The following is an 18575-nucleotide window of genomic DNA, read 5'->3' on the forward strand; positions in this document are numbered from 1 at the left end:
AAAAAATATGTAAGAATATGTTGGAAGGAGTTGAGTTTCAAACCCTTAGGATATTCTATGTCACTCAACGTCCTAGGCATTCCTAGAGTCTTCAGAATTGTCCATTTATATGGTAAAAAAAAAACAACAACACACACACACACACACAACTGACATGGTGAAATGCCATGCTGCCTTTGGTCAAAGTTAAATATACTCCCTATGAAACTTTCTACTTTCTATAATATTTTTCTTCACTCTTCTCTTTCTTTCCCCTCAAACACTTTGGGCAGGTATGATAATATATTATACAAAGTTTGTTGCAATTATTTTATAGATGTCATACAGCTTTCCAGACAACACAATGCCATATCAGTTAAGTTGCCTAGTAGGCCTACAACCTAATACTAAACATCTGCCATTACTAACCCCATTTACCTGCATCTATTCGACTGACCACCTCCTTGTCCTCCCTAATTTTTATGACCAAAAGACGCCACTGNTGTGTATATATGTATGTATGTGTGTGTGGCAATGGTAAAATATTGTGGAATTTTGAGGTTTTTAGATGCGTCCCACGCATCTCTATAAGAGGCTTTGGTGTCCGTCCGTCCGTCCCTCCGTCCGTCCGTCCGCCCTCCCGTGATGTGTTTCCCTCCCGTGATGCGTTTCTGAATTGTGATTCCCTCCTGTGATTCCCTCTTGTGTCCAAAAGGTGGCAGTCGCTTAGTTTTGGCCTGGAGATCATGCGTGCAAACCAGAAATGTCCTAACAGAGAGAGTTTATGGGTAATACGAGAGAGGAATCTCGCTACTTTTTCCGGGTGGTACTGTCCACTAAGTGGCGCCATCCAGACAGCGCAGAGGAGCGCCAAGGAGCGCAGAGGCTGTTGAAATGAATGGGGTCGCATGGAGCTCAACCACGATGCTGCCATTGCTTTGGGAGAGAATTGGTATCATCGTTTCATTTTATTTTTCCAAAAGGCAGGATAGATTATCCTTTCAAACAGCAGTTAGTTTGAATGTTTAAACTTGCTGGATCTTTGTAAAATACGTCTTTATTGTCAATATGACGTCACGAGTGGCTTCACACACTGCGTTTAGATTGGTCGGCCGGCTGCATTGCTGTGATCACGACGACCGTAAAGCAATTTTGTTAGCAAGATGCTAGCGGAGCCTGATTCATAAATGCCAACGCTGTAGGAAATCAGAAGGACATAATTCCCAGGTTATTGTACATTTCATTGAAATCCACATTGGTTTCTCAGAACTTACAGTAATATTGTCAAGTTTCAGCAGACAGCGAGCACAATTGTCAGTTATTAGCGCCAGCCTTATGAGCTCTGCTGTCTCGACAGCGCTCCCCAGGTGAACTGCAGGCACGGGTTTGAGGGCGAGATTCAACACTGTATGTAAACCCACTGTGGTTCTAAGCTATGAGATAGGCGTCTGTCATAGAGTTCTTCAGCGGAAGCGGAAGCATGTAGTAGATTGTAGTCTTTCATGTTAGCATTTAAGGACGTCCTGGTTCCTATCGGCTTCCGGCCTCCATTGGGAATGAATAGGGGTAAATTTCAAATAAGCTCCGAGTGCAAGCACGCGCTTAGCGAACCCCCGCAAACTGTCGAGGGTGTTAAAAATAGGCTGTAGGTATGACATGGTTGATCATTTTGTGTCAAACTTCGACATAAATACGATGTTGCGTCCATATGCTAAACCCGGAAGCTTTTGGCGACTACAGAAGCGGCGCCTGTATCTAACGGCATGTACGTGCGGAGGGTTGTAACCATGGCAACCAAAGGAAAGTATGTAGTTCGGAAGTTTTAATGATCAGAAAGGGGTTAGCAATATTGAATTATAATCGTCATGATTTAACATGTGAATACACCAACATGATGATACGATCCGTTCCACTAATGAGAAAGGGATGCGGGGACACGCTAATGTTCGTTGTTGCCGTGCAACTTATATTTTTGCCAAACCTGAATCTCTATGGCGTTTTGCAATGTAAAAAATCGCCATGGAACCGGTAGTCCAAACGCCGCATACAAGTTGACGTCAACGCTGAAGAGCTCTATTGACTCCCATTATAGCCCCGTTGGCGCACGCAGCCAAGTAAAAGATGAATGGGAGCCTATTGGGCTAAATGGCTCAGCAGGGATTTGTGACGATTCTGTTCTCTGGTTTGTAAAGATGTGTGCACATTCTGTACCTTATCATGGAAGTTGTATTAGAAGTGAAGTTAAAGGTTCCTGACATGGCTTTGTTCTCCCAAAGACGTGTTAGTTTTGTCCTGCAACACGCTAGCATTCGGCTAATACCTGCTGGCTGAGGAATCTCTGCGACTATTCACGACCAGAGCTGACGAGAGACGTACTCTGACTGATCCTCCTAGCAGAGACATCTACGGTCACACACCTCAACCCCCACCACCGTCCAACATGTTAATTGAAGGTGCCCAAATTCTTAAGGATGAGCGCAGTCATTTCCTTTACCCCATGTACACATGCCGCTTTTCCACCACCTTAAATGCAATAAATAACAGGTGTCCGCAACAATCCTAACATAACTTTAAACACATCGACATCTGAAGTCAGACTTAAAACTACAAAACAAATGGCGTAGTGCCGTAAAGTCGATTGTCACGTGTTATGTCATTGCTATAGTTGAAATAAGGGTCATTTTCACGAATCTAACACTTGACAAGATGCAAACGTGTCGGCAAATGCTTTCACTTACTCATATCTATCGAACGCGACTTCATTGTTTCCAGGGAAAAAATCACACCGGCAGATAGTTCTAAGAGAAGCGTACAGCCCCATTGGCACCCATTCATTATTTACTTGGCTGCGATAACATAGCTGCAGTGCCACTCCTGGCCACACCAGCTAGTTGTCGTTCTTGTACAAGATTCCATTTTCTTTGTTGTCAGTGAGAAAAACATGGCGGCACTTCCTGTTGATTTTCACATGAAAGTTTTGCTTAATTTAAAGTCCCTAAGCGACTATAAATGTTGTGGCTTCCATATATTGATGTAAAAGTGCCCCACGAAGTAATGAAGCACAACAAAGTTACTCCACATTACCATTTGACCACTCGTTTTTCTATGCTAACAGGGTAGCTAATGTAGCATTGTAAATGATCCAGGGAGAAAGGGGGAAATGTTGTGATTTCAGTCCGCCTGAGGCAACGATTTTCGTGGGGAAGATGACCTGCATCTCGGTGGCATTGAACCACGCCCCCGTGCCTTATTTGGCTCGCTCAGCACGTGCGTCCTCAGTCCAATCGCAATGCTTTATTTTCCCCAGACGTTTAATCGCATTTAAGTGAAAGTGCCATGTATACACATCGCAAAATAACTCTTAATCCGATCTATTTAAATCGCATTTATTAAATCGGACTTAAAAACATCATGTACACGTAGCCAATGTCTCATTGATTAGTTTATGGAACTTACGGTTTGTCTGTTACGGTCCACGAAGACAATATCCACGTGAAAACGCAAACGCCTGCAAACCACTGTTTTGACAGAAATACAGTTCACCTGTCGCCTACTCTGTTTTCTTCCCAAAGCGGCATTTAAAAGTATTCCATGAAATCCAACATCAACGTCACTTCAAATAGGTGACAGCATCATGCTCACACATGAAATAACACTTCAGTGAGGGGGGGACATCACTGCTCTCATATTAAAGTGAAAAGAGAATTTCACATTTTAGTTTATTTAATGTAGGCCTATGCAAAATTGCAAATAGCCTATTCATTGAAATCTGTCCAGAAAGGGTTGTAATGTTTGCCTGTTTTTTATGTTTGTAATAAAAAAAAAAAAAAAAAAAGTGATTTAAAAAAAAAAAAAATAGCCTAACAAAAATAGAGATTTTATGTTAAAAAAAATGTGATATGGGATGGACCGATGGCCCCCCTAAGCTAAATTCGCCTTAGGTCCCCACATTGCTAAATGTAGTGTAAGGGATTATTTTGAAAAGACAGTAACATGTAATCAGCAATGCATTACAGTTTTTCAGTAAATTGCCCAACACTGTTGAAATCCTATGGTACTTTTTCAAATCCAGGCTTATACAGTACATGGTAGGCTTATTGATAAATTGCCTTGACAGGTTATGAGGAGGCCAAGGGGGCGTTTGGGCAAAAAAGGTTCAGAACGGGCATAGACGGACGCATCTGTTGTCCGCCTGTCGGACTTGTTTTTTTTTATTTTTGCATTTCCCTCTGCTTGAGGAACAGTGGATGAACAGTGATGAAAAAGTTATGAAAATGAACAGACATTTTTTAAATAGCTCAATAACTTAATCATTGTACTGATTCTATTATTTTCACATCAGTTTTGTACAGAAATAAAACTGTTGCAGTCCAGCACATGTTCATATGTACATTTTTTTTATTAAATTACAGTCGCACAGAAAATACAATTAAAGCATTTGACATAGGAGCTGAAATGACAGGACATTTTTCCCCAGGTTTACAAAAATGTACATACAAGTGATAATTCTGTCACTCATACACACACCATTAACACCCAAATGCCAGCCAGTATAATCATACTGTGCTAATCCAAACTCAGACTTGTGCACATCGTCAGCTTCCAACTTCCTCACACACGCACACGCACACACGCACGCACGCACAGACGCACGCACAGACGCACACACGCACACACGCACACACGCACACACACACACACACACACACACACACACACACACACACACACACACACAAAATTCTGTACAAACTAACAAACTAGAATTATATACAAAGTTTACATAGAAAAGCCCTTTGACACAATGTGACACAGCATAATATTTTTAAATCTGGATTCAACTACTTTTTTCACATTCCGGCAGATTAAAGTGTGCAAGCCAGGGCAAAAAAAACAAACAAACAAAAAAGAACAAAACAGTGCAAGTTTTGATTTGGATATCTTTACAGAGGAGGACTGAGTCCTGATGAAGTGATTTCCAGGGGCTGCATCATAGATATCAACACTAGATGCCATGTTCAGCCTTTTGGTGTGGCCCAATACTGGGCCGGTATCCCATGTTTTTCGTAGATGTTGTGTTACCGCCACCTACAGGACAATGTGCATACTGCCTTCTCACCAACTGATGGCAGCATTATATCAGCTAAACATGGTGGCTTCAGCTATTCGTTCCGATACAAGAGTGGTCAATGCAGTGTCTGTGTTTGTATCTATGGGGCTTCATCAGCACTACATTAGCCAACATTCCTATGAACTACATTTCCCATGATGCTTTGCGGACCTCACCTGAACACAGGGCAGCGCACCTGTGAAGGTTAAAATAACACTGAGACCAATTAAGGGGATTAAGGATGGGCGCAGACCAATCAATTATAGTCCGCAGGGAGAATTGACTCACAAAGGCCATTAGCTTGAGGGCGTTGTGGGCTGTGGGGAGAGGGAATAGGCAGCTTTTTTTTCCTCGGAAGGGAGGAGAAAGTGTTGCAGTAAAAACGGCTGTCCAGTGGAAGGAAGACTCATAGTTCCAAGTCGTCCGTGTCCGTCACGACTGTGGTCTGGCCGTCAGTCGAGCTCACCGATTGGCTCTCGTCGGGCTGCTCTCCGCCCCAGACGAACTTGTAGTTGTCCTCCAACTCCTGCTGCCTCTTCTGTTCTTTATATACCTCCTCTGTCCCGCCCGTCTGTAACCATGACAACAACACATCGCATCAGTACACCTCCTCAGTACCACCCATCTGGAACCATGACATCACACTAGCACCTCTTCTGTAACTATAGCTACAGATCACATTAGTACACCAACTCGGTCGGTACCACACATATGTAATCATGACAACATATCACTAGTACCTCCTCTGTAACTATAGCTACAGATTTTGTGTTATTTTTCAGAAAGTGTGCTCAACTCCCAAGTGTTTTTTACAAGGTCTTCAGGTGCGAGCAAACAGCAAAGTTCATATTTAGTAGAAAGAGCTGAAGAGCGCGGCTTTTCTACTAAATAACTATGGATACTAGGGCTGTAACGATACACTCAATTCACGATCCGGTTCGTATCGCGATTTTTGACCTACGGTTCGATACATCCCACGATTTCTGAAATGTATCTCCATTGAAGTTTGGAAACACTATCACATCAAATCATATGGTTGTTTTCTTGACTGAAGGGTAACAGAACTTTGAAAGGGCGTATCACGATACTGCCTCCTTGCATCACGATTCAGTATTGTGACTTTGCGTATCGCAATTTCTCGGTTTGATACAATATCGTTACAGCCCTAATGGATACAGATCACAGATTACTACATCTTCTCAGTACCACCCATCTGGACCCATGACGACAGCAACACAACACAATACTTTACCTTTAGAATACACTAAAGCAGCTTGCGAAAGAGGACAGACAGCAATACATATGCTTTGGTATCGAGCTTCACCAGTTTTCATTACCTCCACTAATGTGATCGGCCAAGCTTGTTGTGTGTTTGTTTGTTTGTTGGTTCATCCACGGTGTGCTGTGCGTTTCTGTCTACCAGAGGGGTAGAGCTTGTCTAGTTTTACATTGTGTTTAACTTCCAGGCGGGAAATTCACAGGTGTGTGTGTGTGTGTGTGTGTGTGTGTGTGTGTGTGTGTGTGTGTGTGTGTGTGTGTGTGTGTGTGTACCAGTAGGTTGATGAGCAGTTCTCTGAAGCTCTTGGTGTCCTCCTCACTGAGCCACTGGTCTCCTGCCTCCTCCACAGTCTTACGACTCAGAATCTTTACCTCGATCTTCCCTGAATGACAGAATGACAGAATAGCTCTCCAGTCCTTCCAGAACTCAATCAAACACTAGACATTACGACCATCAATTAGCATGCACATAATATTAAAATGAGAGTGCTTGGCACACATGGTCATTAAAACATGCATGATACAGGTAATTGAATGTGTCAGTCATGATATGTGTGATGGAAGAAGCCCTTGAGTTTCTCAGTGTCATGCTCATGCCAGACAGTACATTAGACAAGAAAGCAAAAATTGATCTAATGTAATGCAGTTGATTTTATCCAAAGTGACTTAAATACAGGGTATTGTAACAGTGCCTGGGGCAATGCGAGGTATACGGATATATAGATTGTTGGCGATGACGCCCACTCTAAATACGGGCTGCCATCTTGGCTTGTCTTGTGCAATAGTTCCTACCCGCGCATGAACACAGAACACTCAGGGGCTTCAGTGGTGGAGGGAAGGATGACAGAAGAGAGAGAGAGAGCCTGAGAGACAGACTAAACATTTTGCTTCTCAGCAAATAGGACCATGAAAGCACAAACATACACACACACATAGGCTACACATCATTTACATCACAGACACAGGAGACAGAGCAAGCAAGCAAGCAAACAGCACATGCAATATGGAGTATACAACTTGACAGTATTTACAGCTAGATAAGTCAGAGCCAAAGTGCTACCCTGCCAGTCCTACACTGGACACCTAGCCAGTAACCACCTTAGCTCCACAGAATCCCTCCTATGAAGATTGACAACAAAAGGTATTCTGATTCTAGAGCATGGTTCTACAGGGGTCTGATCTACTCTAATGTTAGTAAAGGAAAGGAAAGGACAATTTGTGAGGATGGTGTGTGTATATGTGTGTGTAGTGTGTGTACCGTCGTACCTTGTGCCTTGATGCCTGCCTTCTCTAGCTGCTCTTTGACTGCCTCTTGTATCTGCCGCCACTGGGGGTCGCTCTCCCCCAGTTCCTTCACCTCCTCCTGCTCCTCCTCCCCTGCTCCTGCTCCTGCTCCTGCTCCTCCTGCGACGGAGGTGCCACCGCCACCCAGCTTATACCTCGTCACCCTGATCCTCACCTGGTCAACCTCGCCAACATCCCCACGCTCTGCGACAGGGACAGACAAGACAGAAGCAAGAGTCATTAATTACTACTACCAAGCTTGCCATTCGCCCACGGCCATTTTTAAAAACAGCCAGAAGCAAGAGGATGGAACCAGCCACCATCATCATCACCACCACCACCACCATCCTCTTGTCAATTAGATAATCAGCTGTTGCTGTGACTCGCAGTGATGTTGTAATTATAGCTACAGGCCCCCGAGCAGTGTGGGGTTAGGAACCTTTCTCAAGGGCACAGCAACCAAGGATAATATGGGATTTGAACTGGTAACCGTCCCGACTCCTTAACCACTAAGCCACAGCTTCCCAACTATAGCCAACACCTAAACTCCAACTCCACATGTGATTACTACTCAGATATTCTACAGATAATTTCAGTTACTGCTCATGTTGACAAATAATTACCCAGTAGCATCCCCTGCTACCACAACAATCTACCACAACCACTCAAGCATAATCCCAAAATCCTGTTTAGGACCAGCAGGTTTTACTGGCCTCAATAGACAGGAAATAAATAGCTAAAGATGAATTCTTACCAAACCATAGTCTTGACTCAAAATCTCCATCCAATCTCTGTCACATCATAAAAAGCTGTTTAATATATCTTTGTTTAGTTCCAGTTAACTTAGATAATATCATTCAAACTTAAGTGGTCATCATTTTCCATAACACCACACCACAGCGCTACACAATGACAAAGGTCCCTGATCTTTCATAGCTAAAACAAACACACAAAAAACCCTTTCCCTGGTAATCACACCACAAAAGTAAGCAGAGTTAAACCATCCAAATGCGGTTATGAAGATGAGTGTATTACACAGGGAACACAGACATGCTTCATACATGTGAGAGCATCAGTCTCAGGTGTGAGGATTATGATTACTCGTGATGAGAGATGATTGTAATGTTCATGGCTTCCTTGCACATGCTTCTGTGTTTGGTTCAGAAGTTGATTTCCCAGGCTGCCTAAAAAAACTCTGATGTTAAAGCAACACAGCACACCATCATTTGTAGAAATATGCACATTTTCCACCCCGCCTAAATTGTAATAATTAAGTTTTATTTTTTAAACTTGAGGAGAGGTGGAAAATTAGCATATTACCACGGTGCTTTCAATTGTTTTATTATGTGCTGTGAGTGTCTATTATCAGGCAGGATGCACTCGTGCTTACATGCAAGATCACTTCAGAGTTTTTGAAAATGTAGAGTGCACATATTAGTATGCAATATTAAGTGTGTATAATGGGACAATGTGGACAACAGGAAAAAACTATGTATCTGTACCATCCATTCGGAAAAACAAGCCCATTCTAATTAGCACAACCTTATACAAGTCTTATATTCGATTAGAGAGTCCATTATCTCAGAACATTCTGGATGTCATGAGTTTCAAATAAATGTCATATGTTCACTTGCTGAAAAAGCAAATTTTCATCGATTAATGTTAACAGCAGGCTTGCCAGATTGGCTAGTTTCACGTTCAATTGGGCAGTTTTTCCTGATTATTTGCGGGTGAAAAATATCTTGCACAGGTATTCATTCAATGCAAGACCAGGATTTTCTGAGCCCCAGTTCCTCTTTGACGGGTTTTAGTGCCTCCTGGTGGTCTTTGAGTGTTTGTTGGGCTGACAACCATCAGGCAAGAACAAACAGCACATGGTGAAACATTCAGACTGTTGTAGCCAAGAAGTCAACTTCTGATACGTGTACAAAATGGCATTATGTGGTGGAGATCATTCTGTGTCCAACAACCCATAAAACAAGACAAAAGAGTAACTAACATGGAAGGGTAAATTTTCTGATGGCCTGCTAGTATTAATCAGCTGATTAGAACCCTTTCAATCCTACCCTCTGGCATGAAAACAAGCCATGAAACACAGAACCCACTTTAAGAACAAGGCCTCTTTCAAACCAACATAGAATGATCACCACTCCTACATGCCAGAGTGCTGTACTTAACTGTATGTGAGTGTGCGTTTCCCATGCGAGTAATAAGCACCTACAGTACCTGGGTGTTTGGAAGCGCGGCTGGCTGCATCGGAGGGCTTTTCCCTCTTCCCTTTCCCCTCGGCTGCTGTGTTGTGATCGACCGGCGTGGTATCGGCGTCCTCCTCTGTGGGTGTGTGTGTCTGTGTGTGCGGCGGCGTAGGCGTGTGTGTGTTGGGCGTCTGCTCCTCCTCGTCTCCCTTATCCTGCAGGCGGTCCAGCAGCTTGTCCAGTGTGTTCTCCAGCGTGTGCGTGGCCTGCGAGCGGTCGAACTCACCCTTCAGACCCTCCGACTCCAACTCCTGCTGGGCCTACAGGGAGAGGATGGAGGAGGAGGACAGGAGTAGATGAGAGAGGAAAGAGAGAGGAGGAGATGGAAGGAGAGCGGAGAATGAGAGGATGGAGAGGAGGAGGAATAGAGGAGTGGAGAAAGGAGAGGAAAGGAGAAGAAAAGAGGAAGGAGAAGAAAAGAGGAGAGGATGGAGTGGAGAAAAGAAATATAGAATGTGGAGGAGAGAGAATGGGGAGGAAAGATGGGGGAGGATGGTGAGAGTGGTTGAAGAGGAAGGAGAAAATGAAAAGGAAAGGAATGGAGAGGAGGAGAGGAATTGACAGGAGAGGATTACGAGGAGAGGAGAGGAGAGGAGAGGAGGGAGAAGAGGAATATACTTAGCTGAAGCTTTTCCCCAAAAGCAGCTTGCAGTTATATTACATTACATTACATTACATTACATTGCATTTGGCAGACGCTTTATAACCAAAGCGACTTTCAAAAGAGGACATAATCAAGCCAACATCACAAGCAAATACAAAGTGCACAGGAGATATACAGAACAACAAGTGCAGTTGCAAAGAGGGGTTATTTTTTTTATTTTTTTTATAGGTACAATAGTACACAGGGTACCGGCTTCTCCACCTACCTCATCGATGATGTTACTGAATTCCTTCTGCATCTCCTCTTTGATCTCCTTCCTCTTCTCCTCGGGGATGGACAGATCAGCTATTTCTTGCTCAAACTCCTGAAACAGGCCCTCATCATCATCATCCTCTTCGTCGTCATCAACTGCTGCTTCGTCATCATCATCCTCTTCTTTGGCTTTTCCCACCCCTTCTTTCTTCACTTCTTTTTTCTTCTTCTTCGACACACGCTGTTCCTCTTCCTCCTCCTCCTCTTCGCTCTCTGACTTCTAAAACACACACACACACGCACACCAGTATGACTTTTGTGGAACTTAAAATTCAGAGCTATTTCATCTGCATTCTTTGTAGAATCTTCACATTGTTTATATTCCATATGTAACACATGGAGAGTTGTGTTTATTGGTCTTTGCAATGAAAGAGTCTGTATGTGTCTTGGAGGTTGAGCCAGGGACATCACAGGGATTCACAGTACATGATATGTTCATAGTACAATGTATGTGGATAAATGTGTCATTCACCTTCTTACTGCTCTCACGAAGGTGTTGCACAAACTTCATCAAGTCAGCGGGATCAGAGATGATCCTAAAATTGAACTTCTCCTCTCCAAACACTGTGAAAAAGGAATGACCACAAGTTACACTACACATATGACTTATTAAGTCAACCTACAATTCAACTTTGTCATACAATACATGTGATGAAATTGACAAAGAACTCAAAATTCCATTTCTCACTGCCCCATGTGTAGACAAGACAGGACAAACATATTAGTGAAAGACAGGACACTAGAGCTGTAACAATACATTCAACTCATGATTCGGTTCGTTTCCTGATTTTGACCTACGGTTCGATACACTCCGTGATTTCTCATTTGTCAACATTATTAAATAGCACAATCACTTCATATCATGTGGTTGTTTTCTAGACTGGCGCAACAAAACTGGTGCAACAAAACTTTGGAAGGGCGTATCATGATACTGCCTCCTTGTATCGCGATATAGTATCAGTGTATCACGATTTCTCGATTCGATACAATATCGTTACAGCCCTAGAGGACACTATTTTTGTGCACAGGCACAGCAAATAATGTATTCCAATTTCCAACCCATAAATTAATATCATACCTAACCACTACATTTGTTCATAAGAAAGGTGTTGCCTGTCAAACAGGAAGTGAAATAAATACCATCATTAACAGGAAGTGACATCTTACCTTCATTGTCCTGCACTTGCTCCACAGCCTGTTCAGCAGCAGCCTAGAGAGACAGGACACAGACTGAGTGAGAGAGGGAGTCTTCAGCTGTGTGTGTGTGTGTGTGTGTGTGTGTGTGTGTGTGTGTGTGTGTGTGTGTGTGTGTGTGTGTGTGTGTGTGTGTGTGTGTGTGCAGGTGAAGTACAGTAAATTTGCATTCGGCGTAATGAGAATTGAATTCACTTTGAATGAAACTTTACTCTACCTCAGCCTCTGCTTCCGCCCTCTGCTCAGCAGTCTTCACTACACTCTCCAAGATGTTATTGTTCTCTTCCACGACTGATTCTACACACAGACGAAGACATTCACACACAGACACAACACAGAACAATGTTCATAGTTAATACATGCCTTTGATGATTTATTGAGTGATCAGTCAGCAATCAGTCTGGCCCTTTTCATGTTACATTATGTTGTAATTCAATAATAATTGGATTGAAAGAAAACATCTATTAAGTGTAATGCACTGTGGTGTTATGCCACACATATTTGGCCTTATCATATGCCGTGGAAAGCCACTCTTCCGTATAGCCCCGTGAACGAAAGCAATCTAGTAAGGGCTCAGACTATTTGTCAAATTCATCATCAGTATCGCATATGCGTCAGATTCTATATAGATAAATGAGTGGATGAGTGAGTGAAAGGAAACGATGGATGTAGATAGAAGTATAACCTGCAGCCTGAGTGTCTGCCTCCTCCAGGGCCTCCTCTGTCTTCTCTGAGTCGTCGTCTGCCCCCTCGTCTTTTGACAGGATCTCATCCAGCGTCTTCAGCTCCTCAGAGATCTGTTCCACCTTACGCTTGGTATCCGCTGCAGGAGGGCCAAGAAAATTACAAAAAAGTAGTCAAAAAAAAGGCGGCTATCTTTGTACTGACTTTGAAATGTCGGCTTCCAGAAATGCCAGAGTGTCCTCCAAAATCACGCAGTGTAACTAACCAAAAAGGTAACAGAAGCTACTAGAACCATACATTAAAGTAAAAAACTGATTTTTACATTTTTTAAAGAATGTTTCAGATCCTTTTGGATTTTTCCTAAACAAAGAAAAACTAGCCAATCATTATCTTTTTTATGGCACATTGAGACGCTAGCTTTGATCCGTCCTTAGAACTGCAGCAGCGTAACATGCAGCTGTTGGATATGCAGATACACTGACAGACAAGGACGTACACACAAAGACACAGGTAGGCAGGTAAACACACACACACATGCATGCATACATACACAAAAACTTACAGACTTGTGCTTTGACATAGTCCATGTACTGTCCTGCGCTGAGTGCGGGCTGGCAGACGATTGGCTGTGGTCGTGTGGAGGGGGGCGGGCGCAGGAGGGGGTGGGCACATGGCCGGCTGGTGTGGATCGTCACCACGTAGCGACACGACTGTGGCTCATCTACACGGACTATGTAGTCCACTGAACCTTCCTCACATGCAAACTAGAAGACACACACACACACACCTTTGTAATAATGTATGTTTGCTAAAGACCAAAGTACTTTGATATGAGAGAGATTAAGGCCATTTTGATATTAGAATATTAGATGGACAAAGGCATTGTTGGTAGGTCGAATTTCTCAATGGAACGGTACTGACTGAGTGAGAACATGTGGCAAGACTTGTGAGTTTAAAAATACCCTTCTGTGTGTCTGTGTATGATTGAGAAATCTATTCGGACAAATGGGTCAAGCAAGAGTTGTGCAATGTAATGCAATTAACAGAAGTGCACAGAGCAATACACATAATTCACGACAGCGGTCTTACCCGGACTTCTGTTTCTCTGGGGTTGCCATTCAGGTCACACTTGGAGCCGTTGATGTAAGACTGGCTGTGGAAGCGCCTGAGGCGGTGCTGTTTGGAGGCCTAGACGGGGCACAGAGACACGGCCAGTGGAAAAGTTAAAAATACAAAGGCAAAAAACAAAGACAAAAAACAAAGACTGAGACTTTGTATACACAAAGAGTAGCCAGTGGAGAAAGCCGTAGATGTTTTAAAAAAAATGAACGTTTCAGTTTTATTTATACAGCACATTTGCACAAAACATACACAGAGCAAAGTCCTGTAAAATGTCAAAGTTAGACAAATAGTAATGAAAGATCGTACAGTCTTTAACAACGGTCCTAGTCCTAATACAGAAAAAAGGGGAACATGAAATATCAGGCACGGGCACGCCACGCCACATGAATTGTAACTGTGAGCCAAACAGTACACATAGCCATATTTCCAATTTAAACCACTATGTTAGCACACTAGACTAAGCTGTACCTTGGCAGTGTCATTGGTCCAGTCGAACTCAGAGCCATAGTACCCGAGGAAAAGCACATCCCCTTTGATCTCAGAGTCTGCAACAGCATAGAAAAACACATACATTTCATACAATTCATTTTATTTTCGGCCTGATATTAAATTGAATTCATAACCCATGAGTTTCTAAATCCTATAGGTATGTACAGGGGATGGACAAAATAATGGAAACGCCTGTCATTTAAGAGTGTGAAGTTTCATGGCTCAAGTGGACCAGCCTCTCGGCCAATCTTCATTAATTGCACATTGAAGTGTGAAGATTCAATTAGCAGGGTAAGAGCACAGTTTTGCTCAAAATCTTGGCATGCACACAACATTATCGATGACGTATCAAAGTTCAAAAAGGAGAAATTCTTGGTGCGCATGTAACTGTTGCATCTTTGACCGAGACAGCAAGTCTTTGTGATGTATCAAGAGCTACGGTATTCAAGGTAATGAATACCACCAAGAAGGATGAACCACATCCAACAGGATTTAACTGTGGATGCAAAATGACATAGGCAAAATGGCTGTGGATGCAAAATGACAGGTGTTTCCATTATTTTGTCTAACCCCTGTATAACTTTGTGTGTATACCATAACTGTCCAATGAAGTTTAAACACTTTAAACACTAGACATTCCACTCATTTGAAATAAGAGGTAGCTTCTTTATTTTCTTTTACCTTCTAGGTGATATTGCCGGATGTACTTCCCATAGCAGAACTCATAAGTCCACCAGTCCTTTGTCTGGGAATGTCAGAGCGGGACAGGACACAGATTAGAGCAAAATTCCACACAACAAGAATAACACAACATGCATTTATCATCATTCATAATCATCATTACCATATGTTGTAGCTATGTTGTTAGATTCAGGGGCGCACAGGGAGGCAGAGCAGGGCATTTGTCCCTGGGCCCAGGGCCCACCCATATTCATGCTAGGGCCCTATTAGTGTCTTGCCCTGGGGACCTGTATGCAATTGTTCCATGTTCAATGCCACTGGTTAGACTTCTAAATCTATTTCCTACCATCAAACAACTTTTTCATCCCAAAATGCAACCTGACCAAATGTGGCTACCGCAGTTTCTAGACCAGTGGTTCTTAACTGGTGGGTCGGGACCCAAGAGTGGGTCATGGAGGGGCTAGGTGGGCTGCGACGCTGTGGTGTAAAAGGTATTTTTCTCCTCGCCACTAGCTGATAGACGGATTGCATGTCAGCATAAAATGCAAATGCTAATGCAAAACATAAGCTGCTGTACAGTATGTACTGTATGCTTTCAAATGCATGGTTGCATTTTTTTGACCACCAATCAATTGACCAGTTTCCGACAGTGTTTCAAAAATTGAGTACATAATGTCCGTGGAAAATTCTGGGTCCCAAAACTATTCCAGTTAAGAACCACGGTTCTAGACCTACAATGTTTACTTTGATTAGAGCTGTGATGGTGTGACCATCAATAGGGTTGTGGGGGTAGACTCTGACTGTCAATCTAACAAGCCTGACTCTTTGGCCTTGTGGTCAGAGTTTGTAGCTGGATGGGGCAACTCTCCTCCTCTTCTCTACAACGCCCATTGACTCTGTGTGTGTGTGTGTGTGTGTGTGTGTGTGTGTGTGTGTGTGTGTGTGTGTGTGTGTGTGTGTGTGTGTGTGTGTGTGTGTGTGTGTGCATAATGTGTGCCAATCGAATGCAGCCATTGACTGACCCACCTTAACGAGGCAGGGAGAAGTGCCCATAGGCTCCAGCATCTCGGGGATGGAGGGGCCGCTGTAGCTGCTGCCGGACCCAGAGGAGGGGGCTTCGTTGGGGGAGTGAGGCTGGAAGAGGAGGGCCTGGGCTGGGAGCCGACACTCATACCGCTGCTTATACTTATTGCTCACCAGCATCACATCCTCTGACTGCTCCTGCTCACACATGCATACAAACACACACACACACACACACACACACACACACACACACACACACACACACACACACACACACACACACACACACACACACACAGAGTGAAGGGGAATGTTACTAAACACATAAATGGTGTAGCTCTAATACCGTCATGTAGAGAATGAGGCAACTTCATTTTCATACTTTTATCAGCTGTGAGGGTTATGAGGTCAGATATTATATATAGGTCACTTTTCTATTGAGCAGACTATGAACACGCTGCAGTCAATGCCATGGCATTATAGCAGAATCCCACACACAACACCATGACATTACATTACAAATACACGCAGAACCCAATGATACGAGAGCACCATAAGCATGGCATAAAAACATGACACAACATGATATTGCAAATGTGTCGAAACCCCACAGATGACTTCCTGTTCTTGTGATGCACTAGATAGCACACATACCATACATGTTCACTTCCCTAGCCCATAATTAACAGTAACTTCTTCCATCAGAACTGCATGGATGTAACTTACACACTAAATTCAAACACACAAAAAGGTACACTGGACTGAGACAGTGTGTTTCATTTCCACGTGAAGCAGAAAGAAAAAGTACGTTGTTCACTCTTTTGGGTGCAAGAATACAGAATCAAAAGAGCAGAACTGTCCCTGAGGAAAGAAGAACTAGAACTGCAGACACCTGCCAGGTTTTACATAATGTAGATTAATTGTTGAGGGAAGTTGGCCCTGGTTATAAAGAGGAGAAACGGTGCGTTTATATAGACATTATATATATAATATATTGGGGAACTCGGGAGACTGGTAGATCATTTAGGTCCAAAAACAGCTTTCCAATCAGATACTTGCTATGGTGCCAAACGTAAAGCTGACATCTGTCAACACGACAAAAATGATAAACAAACGCGATCTAACAACACCACTAAAACTGTAGCGCTCTGTAAGCATGCATTTGCAATTCTGATGCTTGTTGTCTCAAAAGCCTGCTAACCTACTTTACTCAGGCAGCCAAAACAAGGCTGATTTCTAATGTTATGTCATGTTGACACCAGCTGCCTAGCCAATATTAGCTTGAAGGCTAGCTGAACAAATCCAGAGTGTTTTCGTCCTTACCTGACCCATGATTACGGGGTCTGACAGAATCTGAATTCCATATTTCATTTCGTTTAGCTCTTCTAAATTTAAGAAGGCGCCGACAGGGAGGAGGCACGTCAAAAAGAAGACGTACAATCCCCGCAACCACCTAACCATGGGAGCTGCCATGTTTCTCTGATAGACGCTGATGACAACTGCATACGAGCAGTTGTTGTGACCCATGAATTGCTTTACGCTGATTGGACAACGTTGACAAAAGAGCTTTACCAACTTGATGCATTAACTGTCTGTCAAATGTAAAGAGACCTTCCATTGGCTGTAGGCTGCGCGTTAAAATCAATGCGGCCGCGAAGGATTGGAGCCTTTCGTAGAACGTAGAACTAGGCCCTTCAGGAGACAAGTAGTTCTTCTAGAACTATTAGGCCTAGAACTGCAAAATGTAAAAACAATGATTTGTTCTATTATATATATATATATATATATATATATATATATATATATATATATATATATATATATATATATATATATATATATATATATATATATATATATATATATTTCATTAGGCCTATAGTCCTCTCAGCATTGTTTGGCATTATTTAGCTGTCCACTTCAAACCTCTGCCAATAACCTGCATGTATGGATTTTGTAATCATCATGAGGTTTGGGTAGGCCTACTTCAATTGCGCTCTATTAATAGCTGAATAAAATCTCCTTAGGGGTTGATGTACGCCAGCTGTCAAATTTGAAATTTGAGTATGGCTACTTCGTAACACCCCCTCTCCCCCACCCCAGAGAGAGAGAGAGAGAGAGAGAGAGAGAGAGAGAGAGAGAGAGAGAGAGAGAGAGAGAGAGAGAGAGAGAGAGAGAGAGAGAGAATTCTACAAGTGAGTCAGACAATATACTGAACATTGAAAACAACATACCAATGCACTTTATTTGTTTGTTTATTATTTATTAATGTAGTACAGAGATTACAGAAAATGCTTTAGTTGGACCTGTGCAGTCAGTGTGAATCAGCCTCCTGCTGTCCTGTTCTAGCTCCCTCTGCTGGCTGATTTCTGTCAGGTGCCTGTCCAAACATCTTCCAATGGTCTTTTCTCTTTTCATAGCATAGTCAGTGTATAACCAATCCCTCCTCTGAACTGCACACACTCCATGCACGAATGGCTTATCTGACCATATAGTTCTCAATAAAAAACCTGCCACTCCTTTCCTTTCTCCCTTCATGTCATTTTCCTTCTTTGCA

General features: G+C 42.9%; 1 protein-coding gene across 2 annotated transcripts; it reads right to left on the reverse strand.

Annotated features, from left to right (window-relative positions):
• Nucleotides 1-4683: 4683 nt before the first annotated feature.
• os9 (OS9 endoplasmic reticulum lectin) lies at nt 4684-17502 on the reverse strand. Of its 2 annotated transcripts, XM_063215046.1 has the most exons (15): nt 17342-17502; nt 16019-16213; nt 14993-15056; nt 14291-14367; nt 13790-13888; nt 13263-13464; nt 12702-12839; nt 12234-12313; nt 11990-12032; nt 11295-11386; nt 10776-11042; nt 9878-10166; nt 7634-7855; nt 6641-6750; nt 4684-5660 (listed from the first exon to the last, which is right to left on the reverse strand). In XM_063215046.1, the coding sequence occupies exons 1-15, from the start codon at nt 17489-17491 to the stop codon at nt 5496-5498; spliced, it is 2193 nt and encodes a 730-aa protein (XP_063071116.1). In that variant the 5' UTR covers nt 17492-17502; the 3' UTR covers nt 4684-5495. The 2 variants fall into 2 exon arrangements, with proteins under 2 accessions (XP_063071116.1, XP_063071117.1); XM_063215047.1 differs by lacking the exon at nt 7634-7855.
• Between the last annotated feature and the right edge of the window lie 1073 nt (nt 17503-18575).

The sequence above is a fragment of the Engraulis encrasicolus genome, chromosome 14, assembly GCF_034702125.1.
Source record: "Engraulis encrasicolus isolate BLACKSEA-1 chromosome 14, IST_EnEncr_1.0, whole genome shotgun sequence".
Classification (NCBI taxonomy): domain Eukaryota; kingdom Metazoa; phylum Chordata; class Actinopteri; order Clupeiformes; family Engraulidae; genus Engraulis; species Engraulis encrasicolus.

Excerpts from the sequence above, each read along its gene's own strand:
- os9 (XM_063215046.1), bottom strand. The coding sequence starts at position 17,491 with ATGGCAGCTCCCATGGTTAGGTGGTTGCGGGGATTGTACGTCTTCTTT. Across the intron at positions 12,033-12,233 it reads GGGCGGAAGCAGAGGCTGAG|GCTGCTGCTGAACAGGCTGT; the intron begins GTAGAGTAAAGT and ends CTGTCTCTCTAG. Across the intron at positions 11,387-11,989 it reads GCAAGTGCAGGACAATGAAG|TGTTTGGAGAGGAGAAGTTC; the intron begins GTAAGATGTCAC and ends CCTTTTTCACAG.